Below are 18,333 nucleotides of genomic sequence, written 5' to 3'. Positions count from 1 at the left end.
TTCAGATATTTAAATGATACAATTAAAATACTGTCATTAAAAATGACAAAAAAATGATGATTTCATTAGAAACCAAGAGAAGTATTTCTAAAATAAGTTTAATCAAAAAAGGAAATAAAAAATACAAATGCTTGTCATTAACAAAACAGCCATGTGTACACATTAAATAAAGACTAAATGGAAGAGAGAATTTTAGTAGTTGTTGAGATATGTGTTATGGTTATATATCAAGCTTCTAAAACCTCCATTTGTAATATTTTAAAGCTGACCCAATAGATGGGACCTTAGCAGTTCTGTTTATGTTTTTATACCACTGCTGCAAAATCAAACGTTAAGACTGAGCTTTCCATCTATTTGACAAGCTGATCTTAACCCCACGGTTCATGACAGGAGTGCAGTTTTTAGTAAACAAGACTATCATGAAGTTAATAAATTAAATACATGTCAACATAATTTGAAAGACAGCAACGTATCAGTGTATTAGATAGGTAGTCATCTCAGCCTACAGAAATATGTAGTGCAAGTATGTATATAAGACTCTCTTCAAATCACTTGGCAGCACGCCCCATCGATCACCAGCCCACAGGAAGAAAGAAGCCATTGATTTAGAAACTAAAGAAACCACAAAAGGAAAACATACAACCTGTTTAATTTGAAGAATGGGTTAAGTACATACATTTAAGTCATGCCTGCATTATATGCTGACTGTTGCTATATGATACAAACAATCTTGGCAATCTACTCACATTTGCTTAGCTATACCTCTACAAATGAAAGTTAAAATCTAGAACTTAATCTGAAATAATCTTTAGATAGAGAAACCTACTTAAAATTTTAAAACCATGTTTTACTTATCTTTCTGTACATGGTTATACAACTTTCACTGTATTGTGTCTCAATCAAAGGAAACTATAAAAACAACTTTTTTCCTGACTAAAAAAGTCCTCTATTGAGTTCTTTTGCATAATATGTTCATCCCCTGAATTACTAGTTTTATAATCCTATACTTGCATCTATCACTTCTGCTTATCAGCTCAGTTCAGTTCAGTCGCTCAGTCGTGTCCGACTCTTTGCAACCCCATGAACCGCAGTACGCCAGGCCTCCCTGTCTATCACCAACTCCTGGAGTCCACCCAAATCCATGTCTATTGAGTTGGTGACGCCATCCAACCATCTCATCCTCTGTCATCCCCTTCTCCTCCTGCTTATAAATAAGGCAAATACTTATACTTCCAGTCTTCAAGAAGACAAGTTATTCAAGCACTAGATGACCTATTATTTGTCCAATGTTAAACTGATGACACCCAATTTTCTCAAATTAACATTAAAGTTGCTTTTAACAATTATCCTATTGTACATCTTTCAATTTTGAAAGAAAAACTACCTTAATTGTAGCATCCTCTGAAGCAGAGACCATAACACTGAACACAGGATGGAAAATGACTCGAGTAACTGGACTCCTATGACCACTCAATGCATATTTTTCTGGTGGACGGGGAATCCATTCTTTTGGGTCTCTTTTCTGACCAAGAGGTCCACCCGACGTAAATTCTTCTTTTGCTTCATTTAACTTTGATTCTAATTCCATAACCTTAAGAAGGAACACACAGCAGTTATATACAGATAGATTCTGATAAAAATTGTATATTTGGTATTTTTTAAAACTGCCTTTATTTTGCATCCATATATGCAGAATAAAATTTTAGCAATTTACAAAGCATTTGTTAGATTTAACTGAAAATTATCTATATTACATATCGCTAAAATCTTAGTGGGGTGACAAAACTGCACACTGAGAAAAACTCAATACAATTGTGCCTGAACCCCTTAACTTGAAGAATTTGGAAGGTGCTGGATGCAACTTGAGGAAGAGTAGGAAATCTATCTTGATCCCTTCTAATTCTGCCACCCTTAGTAAATTCTTTCCTAACTTCGTTTGCATTGTACCTGTTCATCAGAATACTCATAATAAAAGCTAACACTACTGACATCTATGTGCCAGGCACTTTCCTAATAAGGGCTTTTTATGGATTAAATCATGTTATAACAACATTATTCATTCTAACTTTGCCTACTGAAAGTACAAACATTAGGACCTTAGAATATTACTTACTGCGCTCACTTAACAGATCAAAGCTCAGAGAAGAAAATGAAATGTCTAAGAGCACATTTTAGTGCTCTCTTCCTAGCAACATATTGGTTCCATGTGTTCTTCCCAATAAGTATATAAATGGGTTCTTCAGTACCAATTCCTTGAAGTCAGGGCTGTGTTACGTTCAACCCAGCCAGTACTCCTGTTTGCCTAAGTTAGCAATGTATCAGCAATGGTCCGTATATGCCATAGTACATAGAAATGTATTTTTATTTACCTTTTTAAGGTTAATCGTAACTGCTAATGCAGAAAAAAATTTATTATGTTGATACTTTCAAAGTTTATATTTAATATAATACTCTGAATACAACTAAAATAAAAGATTTTGTTACCTTCTTTTGTAATCTAATAACAGATGTCCATTTTTTTTCCAAAAGCCCAGCATATTTCTTATCTAATTCTTCATTCTAGAGAGAGGAAAAAAGATTTTAAAAAAAAGAAAGAAAAAAGGGCTCAAATACAAAACCTCACATCATACACAGCATTCAATCTCTAGGCCCAAACATCACTAAAATTATCTGATTATACAAAGAAGGTGTGTGTCGGTGGGTGAATTTCAGGTTTAGTGCCAAGTAAAACCATAATAACAAATGACAAGGTTTTGAATAACTGAAGTGACTGCTAACTACTGATACTTCAATAAAACCTACTCATCAACTACATGAGTAACTGTAAAAAGTCAAACATACCATATCTAATTCAGCTTCCTTTTTAAAAACTGAATATGCTTCTTCGTAGCCATTTGAACGAAGATAATCTGCTATAGCTCGATTTCTGAAAGACAACAAATTCAAATGACTCTTAATATTTTCATTCCTATGTTGAAGAAAGTATTTTTTTAAAATCTCCTAAACCTTAAGACAACTTTTTTTTTAAAGAGGATTACCCTTCCAATCATACAAGCATTTCACAAGAAAATGAACCACCCACCCCACAAAAGCCTCTAAAATAGTTAACCCTTCACAGCATATGCATAAGATTGTTAATACTATTCTTGAACTTTTAGTTGTATTTCTAATGCATTGTTTACCTTACAAGTTGTAAGATCAAGACCTGGCTTATATAACTAGTTATCATTTTATGACAGTAATTAGCAATTTTGTTCATGTTTACACTTAGCCCTCCTTACTATGAATACTTGTCATTCTTACAGACACTCAAGGACTAGCAAATGAAATTTAGTTCTGTAAGGAGAATTGTTCTGGTAAAATTATAATTAGCATTTTAATATTAGAGACAACTTTAAACCATGAGAGTGGGTGGGGAAAAGGCACAAGCTACAAACAGTACAGTGTCATAGATGAGAGATTAATTTAGAATTACAAGGTCAGAACATCACACCTGTGGGCCGTGGGACTGAAGAAAGTATAGGATTATTATTGTGAGTCTGTGTGTGCTTCTTACAAGCCTGTACCTTCTGGCCTGTTTTATTAATGGATAATTTGATTCATTCAGAAATAAATTCTTTACATGAACCTGTAAATAGTACTACTTTGTAATTTCCAAGCAGTTCTACTTGGGCCTTCTCAAGTAATACAAATAGGAAGGCAATGGCTCTCTCAAAACAATTTCATCAAATACTGTGCTGTCAAAGCCTATATTACAAACAAACTAACCTTCAACAAATAAATTACCCTTTGGTAAGAATATCCCAAGTGGTAAGGAAAACAAAGACACTAAAAGACACCTATCTATCACTTAGCTTTATTTCCTTCTTCAGGCAACAAAGGGAAAAATGTCAAGGGTTTAAAAAATCTTAGGCAGTATTTGTAAATATTCACTGTTCCTACACAGCTCTACTCCTTCCTCAGAGTCAAGCCTGAGTGCTGGAACTTTGCCTGAACACACTACACACAGCTTACAATTCTGAAGCTCATATAACAGACAATATGTACACGTAACATGTATAAATTATAGCAATAATTATCTTAATGGACTTTTTTTTGGTAAAGGAAAGACAGATAAATGATGATACTTTTCTAGGTAAGAATATTAAAAGAAGAAACTATATCCTTTTCCTTACTAAAAAAATCCCAATATTTTGAGATTAATACTAACATAGGTCAGCACAGGTCACTCATACCATGCTCTTTGCCTATACATTCACACGTATGCTTTAATCAAGTCACATATCTGTTCATTTCATTCAGTACACTGAAAACCGGTCAGTGTTTCAATATTTAAAATAATGTTACAATAAGTATTCATACAGTCAAAGCTTTTCAAACATCTTTACATTTAAGTCAAAAGATGCTACAGACTGATTATTTGTATACCCCACAAATTCTTATGTTGAAATTTCCTAACCCCTCAAGTAATGGTGTTTGGAAGAGAGGCCTATGTGAGGACGTATAACTTGTATAAAAACTTTTTATAAAGTTTTACATCTAAAAAACAGCATTCACTGCCTCTTTTGATCCTAAAACCATGCTGTTAAATTAGGTAGGAAAGTGTATAACCCCTATATTACATAATTGAGAGACTGATACATTCAAGGTCATAAAACAGGTAGTGAAGCAATTTAGGATAATAATTCCAATCAACATTTACTGAGCAGGTGGGGAAGAAACTGGCCAAGTAGGTGGAACACTATACCTCCCTCCTTTAACTAGAGTTGTTCCATTTTCATATACTTCCATATACTAAATTTCTTCATAAAAGTTTTTAAAGTGAATCTATACTGCAATTTAAAAAGTCCAACACACAAACTTTTAAAAATTCAAATACAGCTGATTTATAATGTTGTACCAATCTCTGCTGTACGGCATAGTGACTGAGTTATACATACACACACACACTTTTTTTAAATATTCTTTTCCATTATGTTTTATCCCAGGAGATTGGATACAGTTCCAGTGCTACACACTAGACCTTGTCGTATATCCATTCTAAATGAAACAGTCTACATTTACCAACCTCCAAGTTGCAGTTCATCTCTTCCCCCCCAACCCCGGCAACCACTGTTTTGTATATAGGTTCATCTGTGCCATAATTGTAGATTTCACATATAAGTGATACAGTGTTTTTCTCTTTTTGACTTATTTCACTTAGTATTATAATCTCTAGTTGCATCCATGTTTCTGCAAATGGCATTATTTTGTTCTCTTTTATCACTGAGTAGTATTCCATTGTATATATGTATCACATCTTCTTTATTCATTCATCTATCGATGAATGGACAGGATATTTCCATGTTTTGGCTTTTGTGAATAGTGCCGCTACAAACATAGGGGTATCCTCTTTTTGAATTACAGCTTTGTCCAGGTATATGACCAGAAGTAGGATTGCTGGACTATACGGTAATTCTATTTTTAATTACTGTTAAAAGAAACTCCATACTGTTTTCCATAGTGGCTGCACCAACTTACATTCCCACCAACAGTGCAGGAGGGTTCAATTTCTCTACACTCTTTCCAGCATTTGTTATTTGTAGACTTTTAAATGATGGGAATTCTGACCAGCCTACACAAAGTGGGACATGGGAGAAAACAGTTGATTCACAAGTTTTTGGTACATGGTAATAACATTTATTTGTACAGAACAGGAGAAGAGGAGGGGGAAAAAAAAGGGGGAGGCAGGAATATAATTAGTTCAGTTTTAAATCTTTTGACCTGAAGTGGCTATACGACATTTAAGTAAAGATATATGGTAAAGAAGGTAACTGAACACAAAGATCAGAAGCTTAAGAGATGGATTTGATGTAATTAAAGAATTGGGGAAAACTGGTGAATAGGTAGCAGTGTTTCAAACCATAAGTGGTGAAAAACACTTTGGAGCAAGGAAAGTAGAAAGTAAATGATAGAACTTTGACAGATATCAAACTTTTTAAGAAGTCATCAGAAAGTGAAGAATCCTGTTATAGTACAAAAATTAAGAGATGTCAGCAAGCCAATGGAGAAGAACGTTTCAAAGAAATGGAAATCGCTACCAATGACAAAGATCTGAGAGAGGTAAAACATAGTTTGAAAAGTGTCCAAGCAATCTGGCTATTCATAGGTTGACTTTAGCAAGAACAGAACGTAAAGCAGCCTCAGTATTCCACTCTACAGTAAGGCTTAAAATGAACACTGTAAAATACTGGAGTTGGGGAGGAGCAGTGAGACTTGAGAATATCAGGCATGTGCTCTCTATCCAAGGAAAGTTAAATATCTAGTTAGTAACCATATTTACACTTAACAGTTTAGAAAAAGAGAGCTATTACACGGCATTCAGTTCAGTTCAGTTCAGTTGCTCAGTCGTGTTCGACTCTTTACAAGCCCATGAACTGGAGCACACCAGGCCTCCCTGTCCATCACGGACTCCCAGAGTTTACACAAATTCATCACCATTGAGTTGGTGATGCCATCCAACCATCTCATACTCTGTCATCCCCTTCTCTTGCCTTCAATCGTTTGTAGCATCAGGGTCTTTTCAAATGAGTCAGCTCTTCGTGGCCAAAGCATTGGAGTTTCAGCTTCAGCATCAGTCCTTCCAATGAATATTCAGGACTGATTTCCTTTAGGATGGACTGGTTGTATCTCCTTACAGTCCAAGGGATTCTCAAGAGTCTTCTCCAACACCACAGTTCAAAAGCATCAATTCTTTGGCGCTCAGCTTTCTTTATAGTCCAACTCTCACATCCATACATGACCACTGGAAAAACCATAGCCTTGACTAGATGGACCTTTGTTGGCAAAGTAATGTCTCTGCCTTTTAATATGCTGTCTCGGGGTCGTAACTTTTCTTCCAAGAGCAAGCATCTTTTAATTTCATGGCTACAGTCACCATCTGCAGTGATTTTGGAGCCAAAAAAAAAAAAAGTCTGACACTGTTTCCCCACCTGTTTGCCATGAAGTGATGGGACCGGATGCCATGATCTCACTTTTCTGAATTTTGAGTTTTAAGCCAACTTTTTCACTCTCCTCTTTCACTTTCATCAAGAGGCTCTTTAGTTCTTCTTCACTTTCTGCCATAAGGGTGGTGTCATCTGCATATCTGAGGTTATTGATATTTCTCCTGGCAATCTTGATTCCAGCTTGTGTTTCTTCCAGCCCAGCGTTTCTCATGATGTACTCTGCATATAAGTTAAATAAGCAGAGTGACAATATACAGCCTTGAGGTACTCCTTTTCCTATTTGGAACCAGTCTGTTGTTCCATATCCCGTTCTAACTGTTGCTTCCTGACCTGCATACAGATTTCTCAAGAGGCAGGTCAGGTGGTCTGGTTTTTCAGAATCTTTTTCAGAATTTTCCAGTTTGTGGTGATCGACACAGTCAAAAGCTTCGGTATAGTCAATAAAGCAGAAGTAGATGTTTTCCTGCAACTCTCTTGCTTTTTCAATGATCCAGAGGATGTTGGCAATTTGATCTCTGGTTCCTCTGCCTTTTCTAAAACCAGCTTCAACATGTGGAAGTTCACGGTTCATACATTGCTGAAGCCTGGCTTGGAGAATTTTGAGCATTACTTTACTAGCATGTGAGATGAGTCCAACTGTGTGGTAGTTTTAGCATTCTTTGGCATTGCCTTTCCTAGGGATTGGAATGAAAACTGACCTTATCCAGTCCTGTGGCCACTGCTGAGTTTTCTAAATTTGCTGGCATATTGAGTGCAGCACTTTCACAGCATCATCTTTTAGGATTTGAAATAGCTCAACTGGAATTCCATCACCTCCACGAGCTTTGTTCGTAGTGATGCTTCCTAAAGCCCACTTGACTTCACATTCCAGGTTGTCTGGCTCTAGGTGAGTGATCACACCATCATGACTATCTGGGTTGTGAAGATCTTTTTTGTATAGTTCTTCTATGTATTCTTGCAACCTCTTCTTAATATTTTCTGCTTCTGTTAGGTCCATACCATTTCTGTCTTTTATTGTGCCCATCTCTGCATGAAATATTCCCTTGTATCTCTAATTTTCTTAAAGAGATCTCTAGTCTTTCCCATTGTATTGTTTTCCTCTACTTCTTTGCCCTGATCACTAAGGAGGGCTTTCTTATCTCTCCTTGCTATTCTTTGGAACTCTGCATTCAAATGGGTGTATCTTTCCTTTTCTCCTTTGCTTTTCACAGCTATTTGTAAGGCCTCCTCATACAGCCATTTTGCTTTTTTTATTTTCTTTTTCTTGGGGATGGTCTAAAATATAATACTGAATTATCAAAGAGAAAGGGAATATAAACAAAAATACAGTAAATAAAGCTGAAGTTTAAATGTGTATGATATCATTAGGGGAGGTACAACATACTGATGATGTACAAAGTCTACAAACCCATCCCAGAACAGTCTAGTCAATTCTATTTCCACATCAAATACCAGGTTCCCATGGCCAAGTAACTCTCACCGCTGCCTGTTACCTCGCCACTCAACATCTATGCCAATTGAACTCATACTGAGAACACAGAACCTCTAACGCAGGCAAGGTGTACCACCATCACATAAAGAAAGAATAAATAAGATTGAAGAACCTGCTGGTTCTAACAAAAGCCTAAAGGGTGCTTCCAAAGTTTGCTACTAATTTCAGTTGTTGACTCAGAGTTGATCTTCATCACTTTATTAATGATGGAAGATGCATACCCTTGAAAACAGGAGGGCATCAAAGCACAAGTTTATAATAATCTCTCAAAGAAACTTCATACACAAGTTAAGTAAATCTACTAAGCCTTTGGAGATTAAGAAAAACAAGTATCACTAGAATCAAAGAAAAATTCACACAGAAGTGCAACAGGTCACTCTGAGTAGAACCAAAATCAATAAAGCCGTGCAGAATCACAGAAAACGGCTAAAATCAAAAGAACAGACTGAGGTGAAGGATTTTACCTATGAATTCTCGCTGACATATGGACAGTGCCATCCTGGACAGAGTCTTCTGCTCACCTGTAGGACTGCTACAGTAACAAATGAGACTTTGCTTTTCTAAACTATTCTTAAGCTTATTAAAAATGCAAGGATTGTATTTTAAGCACTTTAGCTGACTTCCTACATGCCCTTCATTCTTATGGCCCCAAGACAATTTTTGTAGCTGTAATATCAGTAGTATTTGTAGTATGAGTCATACATAACATCCCACCACTACCAACCCATACACAACCTCACATTCTTATAGAGATAAGAGTATCAAAATGCTATGAACTGCTAGTTAAACAAAAATGACTCTAAAAAGATTAGATAACACGAACAATAAAAGCAGAATACTTCAGGGTCCCCAGCATTTCTTACCAACAAAACTGAAGCAGAAAGAATTACAGAGCATGCACTACAGGGGACTGAGGTAGAAGCTGTTTTTCAAAGGTAAAGACACCGAGGCTCATAGAACTTAATTGATATTTTTTTGGGGGGTGGGGGGCTAATAAATGGTGAAGTTGAGAATCAAAATTCAGGTCTGTGAAACCAAAATGACAATAATAGTGTTTCTTCAAACTCTGTACTCTAGTACTCTAAGGCTGAATAAACATGTTCTAGGAATTCTATAAACACTCAAACTTTATTGTTTATATGAGGAAAAACTAGGGTAAGTTAGAAACTGACAAATAGATGTCTTCTCACCAGGTCCATTACAAAAACACACTGATCTCACCTATTCAGGAATGAGGAAAGCAGTGGGGTTAATGTGCACTGCTCTGATAGGCTGCAGTGGCCCTATGAATGTGGGATCCCTACCGGGTTAGGAGGGCACACCACCAGGATAATGAGAAGACCAGAGCAGCAGGATCAAGCATGCAGGTTCACGCCACCAGGAGCAGCACATCATCATCTCTGGTGCCCTGCTACAGAAGACAGCCCACACAATGACCCAGGCAATGCCATTTTAGACAAACGCCAAGATGAATTACACAGTCCTGCTGAAGATGTGAAGAAAGTTCACTGCAAGTGCAGAGACACTATTGCGGGTCATTCCACAAACTGCTGCCATACATTAGCCAACTCTCAGACAGGTAGGTAACATGGTTTCTTAAATATGCTACAGTCACCCACTGAGACTTTGGGGAAAGGGCAGTACTGATAAGGTAAGTTCTTGGCCATAGGTCTTACACCTCTCCAACCTCCTGTGCCCTGACGAAGGATTGTAATAATCAACCTTCATCATCACACTTGAATATATTTCAAAAGGGTAGGCCAGGATTCAACTACTACCAGTCCTGGGACAAGTAAAGCACAGCAAGAGGTTACAATGAGACCTAATTCTGGCAGTGGTGAAGTAAAGGAAAATAAAATTTAGGTAAATCATGGTAAGTGGACTTGTATCTTCATCATTAAGTAAAAGAACAGGTACCTGGTATACTGAGGGGAACTGGGAATGAGAATATGATGAAGATCTCAATATCTGTATGATCAAATGCTTCAACATTCTTGATTTTAGAACATCCCTTTACAATAGAAAGGTCTTCATTAATATTAAAAAAGATATCTTATTAATATTTTAAAAAGAAATCCTTCAAACTTTCAACCAATAAATAATACTGTTAATGGTAAAACACTAGAAATATCTGCATTAATGCCAAGAACAAGAAAAGAATGCCTATTACCATTACTTAAAATTGTTCCAAAAGTGATCCACATAAATAATAGATATAAATACTGGAAATGAGATTAAGGTATGACAGAAATGGCTGAAAGATAGGACAGAAACATTATGAAGGACATGCAAGGCAAGAAAAAGCAGTTTAAGTAGAATTTTTAAAAAGGCTTACTTATCAGAAGCATATAGGAAGATTAGATGGGATACCAACTAAATAAACAAAGAGCATCATAAATAAGCCCTAAAGCATAAAAGTAAAGATCACTTAAAATCAGATATTTACAACAGACATCCCTAGAATTACCTGGCTAAAAAAACTTGTATGGGTCAAGTCATAATACATGGTTGTCATTCCAATGCTTCCTGATGAATCATTCACTTGTCCCTAGTCTCCTTTCTGTACTCTCAAATATCTAACTGTATCTCACCTTTCAGCTGACCGTCAACTTCACCAAAAAAAAAAAACAACCAAAAACACAATAAACCAGGAGCCACTCAGCATACAACTTTCTCAACTTCCTTAATTGTATTTGGGGCACTGCCCTCCTCTCTTTTCAGTATGACTTCTCTTTTAATACAGTCTTCTAAAATACAATCAAATAGTTCAGGGAAACAAAATGTCATGACACAATAGAAGTTCTGCAGCTCTGTATGAGTTTAACAGAAAATCAACAATTTTGACATTGATGACCACATCTTTATTACCTTTAGAAATGCCTACATCTCACTCAATAAATGCTGAAATGTATATCTTGAAACATTAAGCAATTTTATAATCTTGGTTCAATTTCACAAATGAAGTATGTTTATTTACTATTGCTGTTTTGACAAGTCTAACATTAACAACAGAAAATACCAGTACCTCCTACAGTATGTGTGCTTAGTCTCTAGGTCATATCTGACTCTTTGTGACCCCATGGACTACAAGTCATTATTTGTTATTTTGGAATGATCAGAATATGATGCATTCTACTGAATGAAATATTTCAATTAAAAGCTTTCAAAGAATAAAAAGATTAAATATAACACAAACTGAGAATAACTTTAATCTTCCTTTGAAGACTCAGAAGGGCTCATACTCTATCACCCCAAGGAAATATAAAGGCAGCAGAACCTCAAAACAAGCTAGATGAAAGCAACATATTAAGAAGTGTATGTCTAAATATATACTTATATTTATAGCCAATGAAAATAGTTTAACATAAAAAATTTGAAATTGAAAGGGTATGAACTACAGTTACAGCCTCATTTCAGTCCCAGCACTCAATTCATATATTTTGCCTTTGTTGCCAAGTATTAAGAGATTCTAATTCACACAGGTAGCAGTGTATTCCTATGTACAGATACAATTTTAGTTTGTAGCAAAGTACAGATGTTTACTTTCTTTTTTTAAAGGCCAGGACAGAGTCACTTTCTAATAGACACTAAATATATACAATGTTAAAATACATGCACAGGAAAGACTTGAATCCCTCAAATAACTGAAGAGGTTTAGTTTTCTAAAGCAAAAGTGAGAGTGAAAGTGAAGTCGCTCAGTCCTGACTCTTTGCGACCACATGGACTATAGGCTACCAGGTTCCTCCTTCCATGGGATTTTCCAGGCAAGAATACTGGAGTGGGTTGCCATTTCCTTCTCCAGGAGATCTTCCCAACCCACGGATTGAACCCTGGTCTCCTGCATTGTAGGCAGAAGCTTTACCGTCTGAGCAACCAGGGAAATCTTTTCCAAAGCAAAACACAGCTTAAAAATATAGTAACAAAAAGACATGAAGGAACCTCAAAATGCATACCAAAAAAAGTCATTCTGAAAAGCCTCACACCATGTGATATCAACTTTCCAGAAATGGCAAAACTAGAGGAAAAAGATCAGTGGTTTCTAGGAGCTTTGGAGAGAGCAACAGACAAGCAATCACGGGGGAGTTTTAGGGCACTCTCTACAGGTAAAGGGGGATTTAAGAGAAGGGTTAAGGGAATTAGCTTTACATGTGCCAGCCAGAATTAGCCAACAAAGACAAACAATTATCCAAAAAAGGCCTGAGATGACTTGAAGAAGATTTAGCTCACCTAAGAAGGACCTGGAAAACTAAGAGGTATAATGCCCCAAGAGCAAAGGACTATATTAATTAGGTAGAAAGGTGTACTAAGACAGCACATTCAATTTCAAGCTATTCCAGCTACATCACTCTTTCCACAAAACAGAACTATACTCAAAAATGCCACATAGGACCCATGCAAACTTTCTTAAGAGAAGAGGAAAAGCAGCAAAGCAAGTAAACTAGAGGAAAGCATGCTATAGAGAGAAAGAATAACCCCTGGAAGCAGCAGAAAATTATAGATGAACACTCTATACTTCCCCCCCCAAAATCTAAGATGACATAAAACTGAAAATAAAAGGAATCCAAAAGACACAATACAATATAACCAAATATACTAAGAGAAAAAAATAAAGAACATCCAGGGACTTCCCTAGCAGTCCAGCGGTTAGAACTCCCATGCTTCCACTGCAAGGGGATAGGAATTCAGTCCATGATCAGGGGAACTAGGATCCTTCATGCCATACAGCCAAAAACACACAAAACAAAACAAAACCTAGCTTGGGAAACATGAACAAGTATACAGATACTATGGGTACCTAGGCAGAAAAGCAAAAAGAAATAGGCTGACCTAAAAAGACTCTGATGCTGGGAGGGATTGGGGGCAGGAGGAGAAGGGGACGACAGAGGATGAGATGGCTGGATGGCACCACTGACTCGATGGACATGAGTGAACTCCGGGAGCTGGTGATGGACAGGGAGGCCTGGTGTACTGCAATTCACAGGGCCGCAGAGAGTCGGACACGACTGAGTGACTGAACTGAACTGAACTGAACTGAACACTTCTCCACTGCAACCTATAACGTCAGAGAATAATCATCATCTATAGTTACTTTGTTTAGAAGAAAACACATTAAACTTTTACTTTTTATTTACACAAAAAATAAATATATTTGTCTTCTAAAATAATGAAACAATACTGGCACATATCTTCATTCTACATTTATCCAATTTCATTCTTCTCTTCAGAAGTAACCATGCTTAACACTTCAGGCCTTTATCTGTGCATCTACACAGATACAGGCACAAAAGAAATGCACAGCTGTGTGTGGGAGGGGTATTTAACAGAAACGTATTATACCATCTTATTTAGCAACCAGATTATTTGACTTATCAAGAGATCTTACAGACATCTTTATGTATAGAGACACACAAAAATGTATTATATTTTTAAGCTACTGGTGACTCTGTTGGATTTCCTATGCAGACGCTATCACCTACAAACACACTTGGTCTCCTTCCTTTCCTATAGTTCTAATAGTTTTTGTTGCCTCCCTGCACTGGCTAGAATCTCAAATACAAATATAAATGGTAGCAGGAGCATAGAACTCTGAACTTGTTCTAGACTTTAACGGAAATGCACTTGGTATTTCTAATGTCTGCTGTAGATTTCTGGCAACAAGCCTTAATCAAATTAAGTAAATATTCAATTTCTTATTTTCTAAGGAATTTCTAACAATAAGGATTGGGTATTAAGAATACAATTTCTATATTCTCTGGACTGACCACATTTTTTCCTCCTGTTTATTAATACAGTAATTGTACTAACAGGTTTCTAAACACTGAAAAACCTTTACATTCTGGCAATAAATCATATTTGGCCATAATTAATTTTTTTCATATACTACCGGCTTCAGTTGTTATATTTCTTTATATCTGAGTTCATTTAAGAATTAGCATGTAGTGTTCTTTATTATTTTCCTCTTGCCTGCTGTTGCTGTCAGGGTTACTCCACCCTACTAAAATGAATTCCTAACTTTTCCACCTCTTCCTATGTTTGGGAAGAGACCTCATAATCTGGGAAGTTACTGGTCCTTAAAGACTTGACAGGAAGTCTAGGCTAGAAAATCACCTGAACGTGGTCTGTACCTGTTTTTACCATTTCCTCTATAGTCAAGGTTCTATTCAAGTTTTCTAACTTCTCTTAAATATGATCACATATATTTTCTTAGAGAATCACTCAGGTCATTTAGATTTTCAAACTTAAGAGAACATTCTCATAATTTTGAAAATCACCTGACTTCATTTTATGTTGCCTTTTTCATTATTGTTCATTTGTGTCTTTTCGCTTTCATTTTAGTCTCTTTTTAAAGCTAGTTTTTCATTTTACCTGTCAAATTACCAAGCTACATCTTCTATTTCATTAATTTCTGCTTTTATTTATGAATTCCTTTTTCTTGAAAGTTCATTTCTCTTTTTTTTAAAGATTCATTAAAGACTATCTAATTTTCTGTATGCTATGAGGGCTATATATCCTAGGGGTTTTTGATGTGAGTACCATATTATTGATTTCTTCACTTCCTAAGGTTCATTTTGCTCTCTTTATTCCAGTTACTTAGAAGTATATATTTTAAATGCTCAGATGGATAGATTGCATTATTATAGTGTTATGATCAGCAAATGAGGCCTATATGATTTCTGCTTTTTTGGAATATGAGATTTTTTTTTGCAATTTAAACATGGCAATTTTCCCCCTAATACTTATAATTGAGTGAGAAAAATGTATAATCTAAAAATTCTTCACTTTTTACTTATTCATTTTGGGAGCAAAAAAATGTATTCTCTGGCATGCAAAGACCCATAGAGGTCCATCTATAGGTCCATCTTGAAAAGGTACATAATGACAAAATCTACCCAACAACTCTTGATGGAAGTAAAAGAGGAAAGTGAAAAAGTTGGCTTAAAGCTCAACATTCAGAAAACTAAGACCATGGCATCCGGTCCCATCACTTCATGGGAAATAGATGGGGAAACAGTGGCAACGGTGGCTGACTTTATTTTTCTGGGCTCCAAAATCACTGCAGATGGTGACTGCAGCCATGAAATTAAAAGACGCTTACTCCTTGGAAGGAAAGTTATGACCAACCTAGATAGCATATTGAAAAACAGAGACATTACTTTGTCAACAAAGGTCTCTCTAGTCAAGGTCATGTATGGATGTGAGAGTCGGACTATAAAGAAAGCTGAGTGCAGAAGAATTGAGGCTTTTGAACTGTGGTTTTGGAGAAGACTCTTGAGAGTCCCTTGGACTGCGAGGAGATCCAACCAGTCCATCCTAAAGGAGATCAGTCCTGGGTATTCATTGGAAGGACTGATGTTGAACCTAAACTCCAATACTTTGGCCACCTGATGTGAAGAGCTGACTCATTTGAAAAGACCCTGATGCTGGGAAAGATTGAGGGCAGGAGGAGAAGGGGACAACAGAGGATGAGATGGTTGGATGGCATCACCGACTCGATGGACATGGGTTTGGGTGGACTCCAGGAGTTGGTGATGAACAGGGAGGCCTGGCGTACTGCAGTTCACAGGGTTGCAAAGAGTCAGACACAACTGAGCAACTGAACTGAACTGAACTCAACTCAACAAGAGTAATCAAAATAAGAATATAAGAATGGACCAAACTCATCAAATTGTACATATTAAATGTGTATAGTTATTTATGTATCAACTATACTTCAATATAAGTGTTAAAAAGATACAATAGGAAAGTTGTTGCACCAAAGAATTAGGGAGTGAACATCAGATCAAACAGTACAAATATCATCAACCAGGACAATGTAAAAATAACAGACTCCCTTCATCTTCCATGGAGGAGAATCAATGCATAAAATTTGATAAAGAAATAGAGGTATAAGATGTACAAAAGTTGCTATTAGATGAACTAGCAACAGATAATAAAAATTTCCAAACTCACAGAAAGGGTGACAAAAAATATTAAAAGCACTTTGTAAAGCATAATTCTATCTTATAAATCTTAAGGAGGAAAAAGATGTTCATGCAATTTTTGTAAACATATGAAAAATGTCTTCAAAAAATTATATAGGGGTAATGGTGGCCACTTCTCGAAACCGGGACTGAGAAAATGGGGGGTTAGGTTTACATTTTGACATACATTTCTTTTGGTAACAGAATTTTGTTTAATGAATAGTGAATTTAAAGTCAGAAAACTACCTCTGTTACTAGTTGTAAAATTGGATCATTTTAATTTCTCCCACCCTTGATTTATCTAAAAGATGCTTGTCATATCCACATAAATGGTTTCATATTATTACTCATGTTTATATGCCCCAGAGTAGTAAGAACACACAAGGTAGGCAATACACATTTGCTAGGTTGAATCACAAATTATGTTTCAAGTTTGTAAAAAAATTAATTTCATTTCTATTCCAAAAAAGCCTAAAAGAATTTTATAGTTTAAACTGCTTGCCAACCTTTAGAAATGCTAAAATGTTACAAAGGCCAACTGAGGTGCCAAAATTTATCTTACTTGTAAGAGGCACATAAACACTTATTTCTTGCTATCATAGTAAATATGTGTTCAGATCATTTTCAAAAACAGGAAAAAAAGCAAAACCCTTCATTTTATTTCCTTCCTAAAAACTGGAGGACACTAAATCCATATCCTAAATGTATATTTAGATCTGTGGGACAAATCTGCTTTGCTTGATGAACACTTTTAAGTCAGTTATCTCAAATTCTGTAAAAATTTAGCCACCTGAAATTAGGTTCTTCCCTTCTCAACTGATTTTTAGACAAATTAAAAGCTCTATTCTTGGCCATAATTTAAATATTCATCCTGATTATGAGGGTGATAAGCAAGACTTGCAGTCAGCTCTCACAAGTTATTTAGAAGCAAAAATCTATCTAAAGAAAAGACAGAAACAAGAATGATTAAAAACCAGATATGCCTTCTATAAGATAAAAGTACATATGCAAGGTCAATCATTACAATATTCTTTGCAATTACAAAATAGTGGAAACTACCTATATGTTCAAACATGGAAGGAAGAATGGTTCAAACATTGGTGTATAAACAGCGGAGTACTATCCAGCTATTGGAGGGGTGGGGAAAGAAGAGGATTTCTATGAACTGACATGAGTGAGTTCCAGGAGACACTGTTAAGTGAAAAAAGTAAAATGCAAAAGAGAACATACAGTATGCTGCCTTTTAACTGTGAAAGAAGCAAGAAACAGGAAACATACATAATAAAGATGAGGAGCAGGTGCAATGTAAAACACAAGAAACTGGAAAAGCTATTAACAGAACAGATGTACCCAACTGTATTTCAAATGAATGATGTAACTACATGAAGAGGGAGAGAAAACACAAAATGAATCTATGTAACTTACACACTCAGTATTTCCTTACACACTCTGTCTTCAGTAGAACGGATGGGGGAAGAACTGCATTCAAACTCTGGACCCTTTCCAGGAGAGTTTTCACTGGTAGGAGCATAGTAATAATTCTGAAACTATTTTAGAAGTATTACAGTCCTCCCAGAGGACAGCAGCAACGTCTGGAAATATTTTTGGTTATGGCATATAGTGGGCAAAAGCTAGGGATGTTGCTAAACAACCAAGCATGTACGGGACAACCCCCAGAGCAAAGAATTACCCAGCCCCAAATGTCAACTGTGCAAAGACTGAGAAACCTTAGCACAAATATGAGCTAGGGAGTCTGTATATGTGTTAACACATATATGTATTTCCTAGTTCTGTCTACTTAAAGGGCCCTAAAGCAAAGACATCCCTAGTAATGAGTACACTTAATGCCCATATCTTGATCTCAAATACCACTCAGCTGGTAAAAAATCCGCCT

General features: G+C 36.2%; 1 protein-coding gene across 2 annotated transcripts in view; it reads right to left on the bottom strand.

Moving 5' to 3' along the window:
• The window catches only part of PAFAH1B1 (platelet activating factor acetylhydrolase 1b regulatory subunit 1), a 62,086-nt gene that overhangs the window by 11,201 nt on the left and 32,552 nt on the right, over nucleotides 1-18,333 (bottom strand). For both annotated transcript variants that reach the window (XM_069603124.1, XM_069603125.1), the window contains 3 exons: nucleotides 2,842-2,926; nucleotides 2,485-2,559; nucleotides 1,385-1,591 (listed from right to left, as the gene is read on the bottom strand). In XM_069603124.1, the coding sequence (XP_069459225.1) occupies nucleotides 1,385-1,591; nucleotides 2,485-2,559; nucleotides 2,842-2,926 (367 nt within the window). The remainder of the gene's footprint in view (nucleotides 1-1,384; nucleotides 1,592-2,484; nucleotides 2,560-2,841; nucleotides 2,927-18,333) is intronic.

Source organism: Ovis canadensis, chromosome 11, assembly GCF_042477335.2.
Source record: "Ovis canadensis isolate MfBH-ARS-UI-01 breed Bighorn chromosome 11, ARS-UI_OviCan_v2, whole genome shotgun sequence".
Lineage (NCBI taxonomy): Eukaryota > Metazoa > Chordata > Mammalia > Artiodactyla > Bovidae > Ovis > Ovis canadensis.
This window is presented reverse-complemented; position numbering and strand designations above follow the sequence as displayed.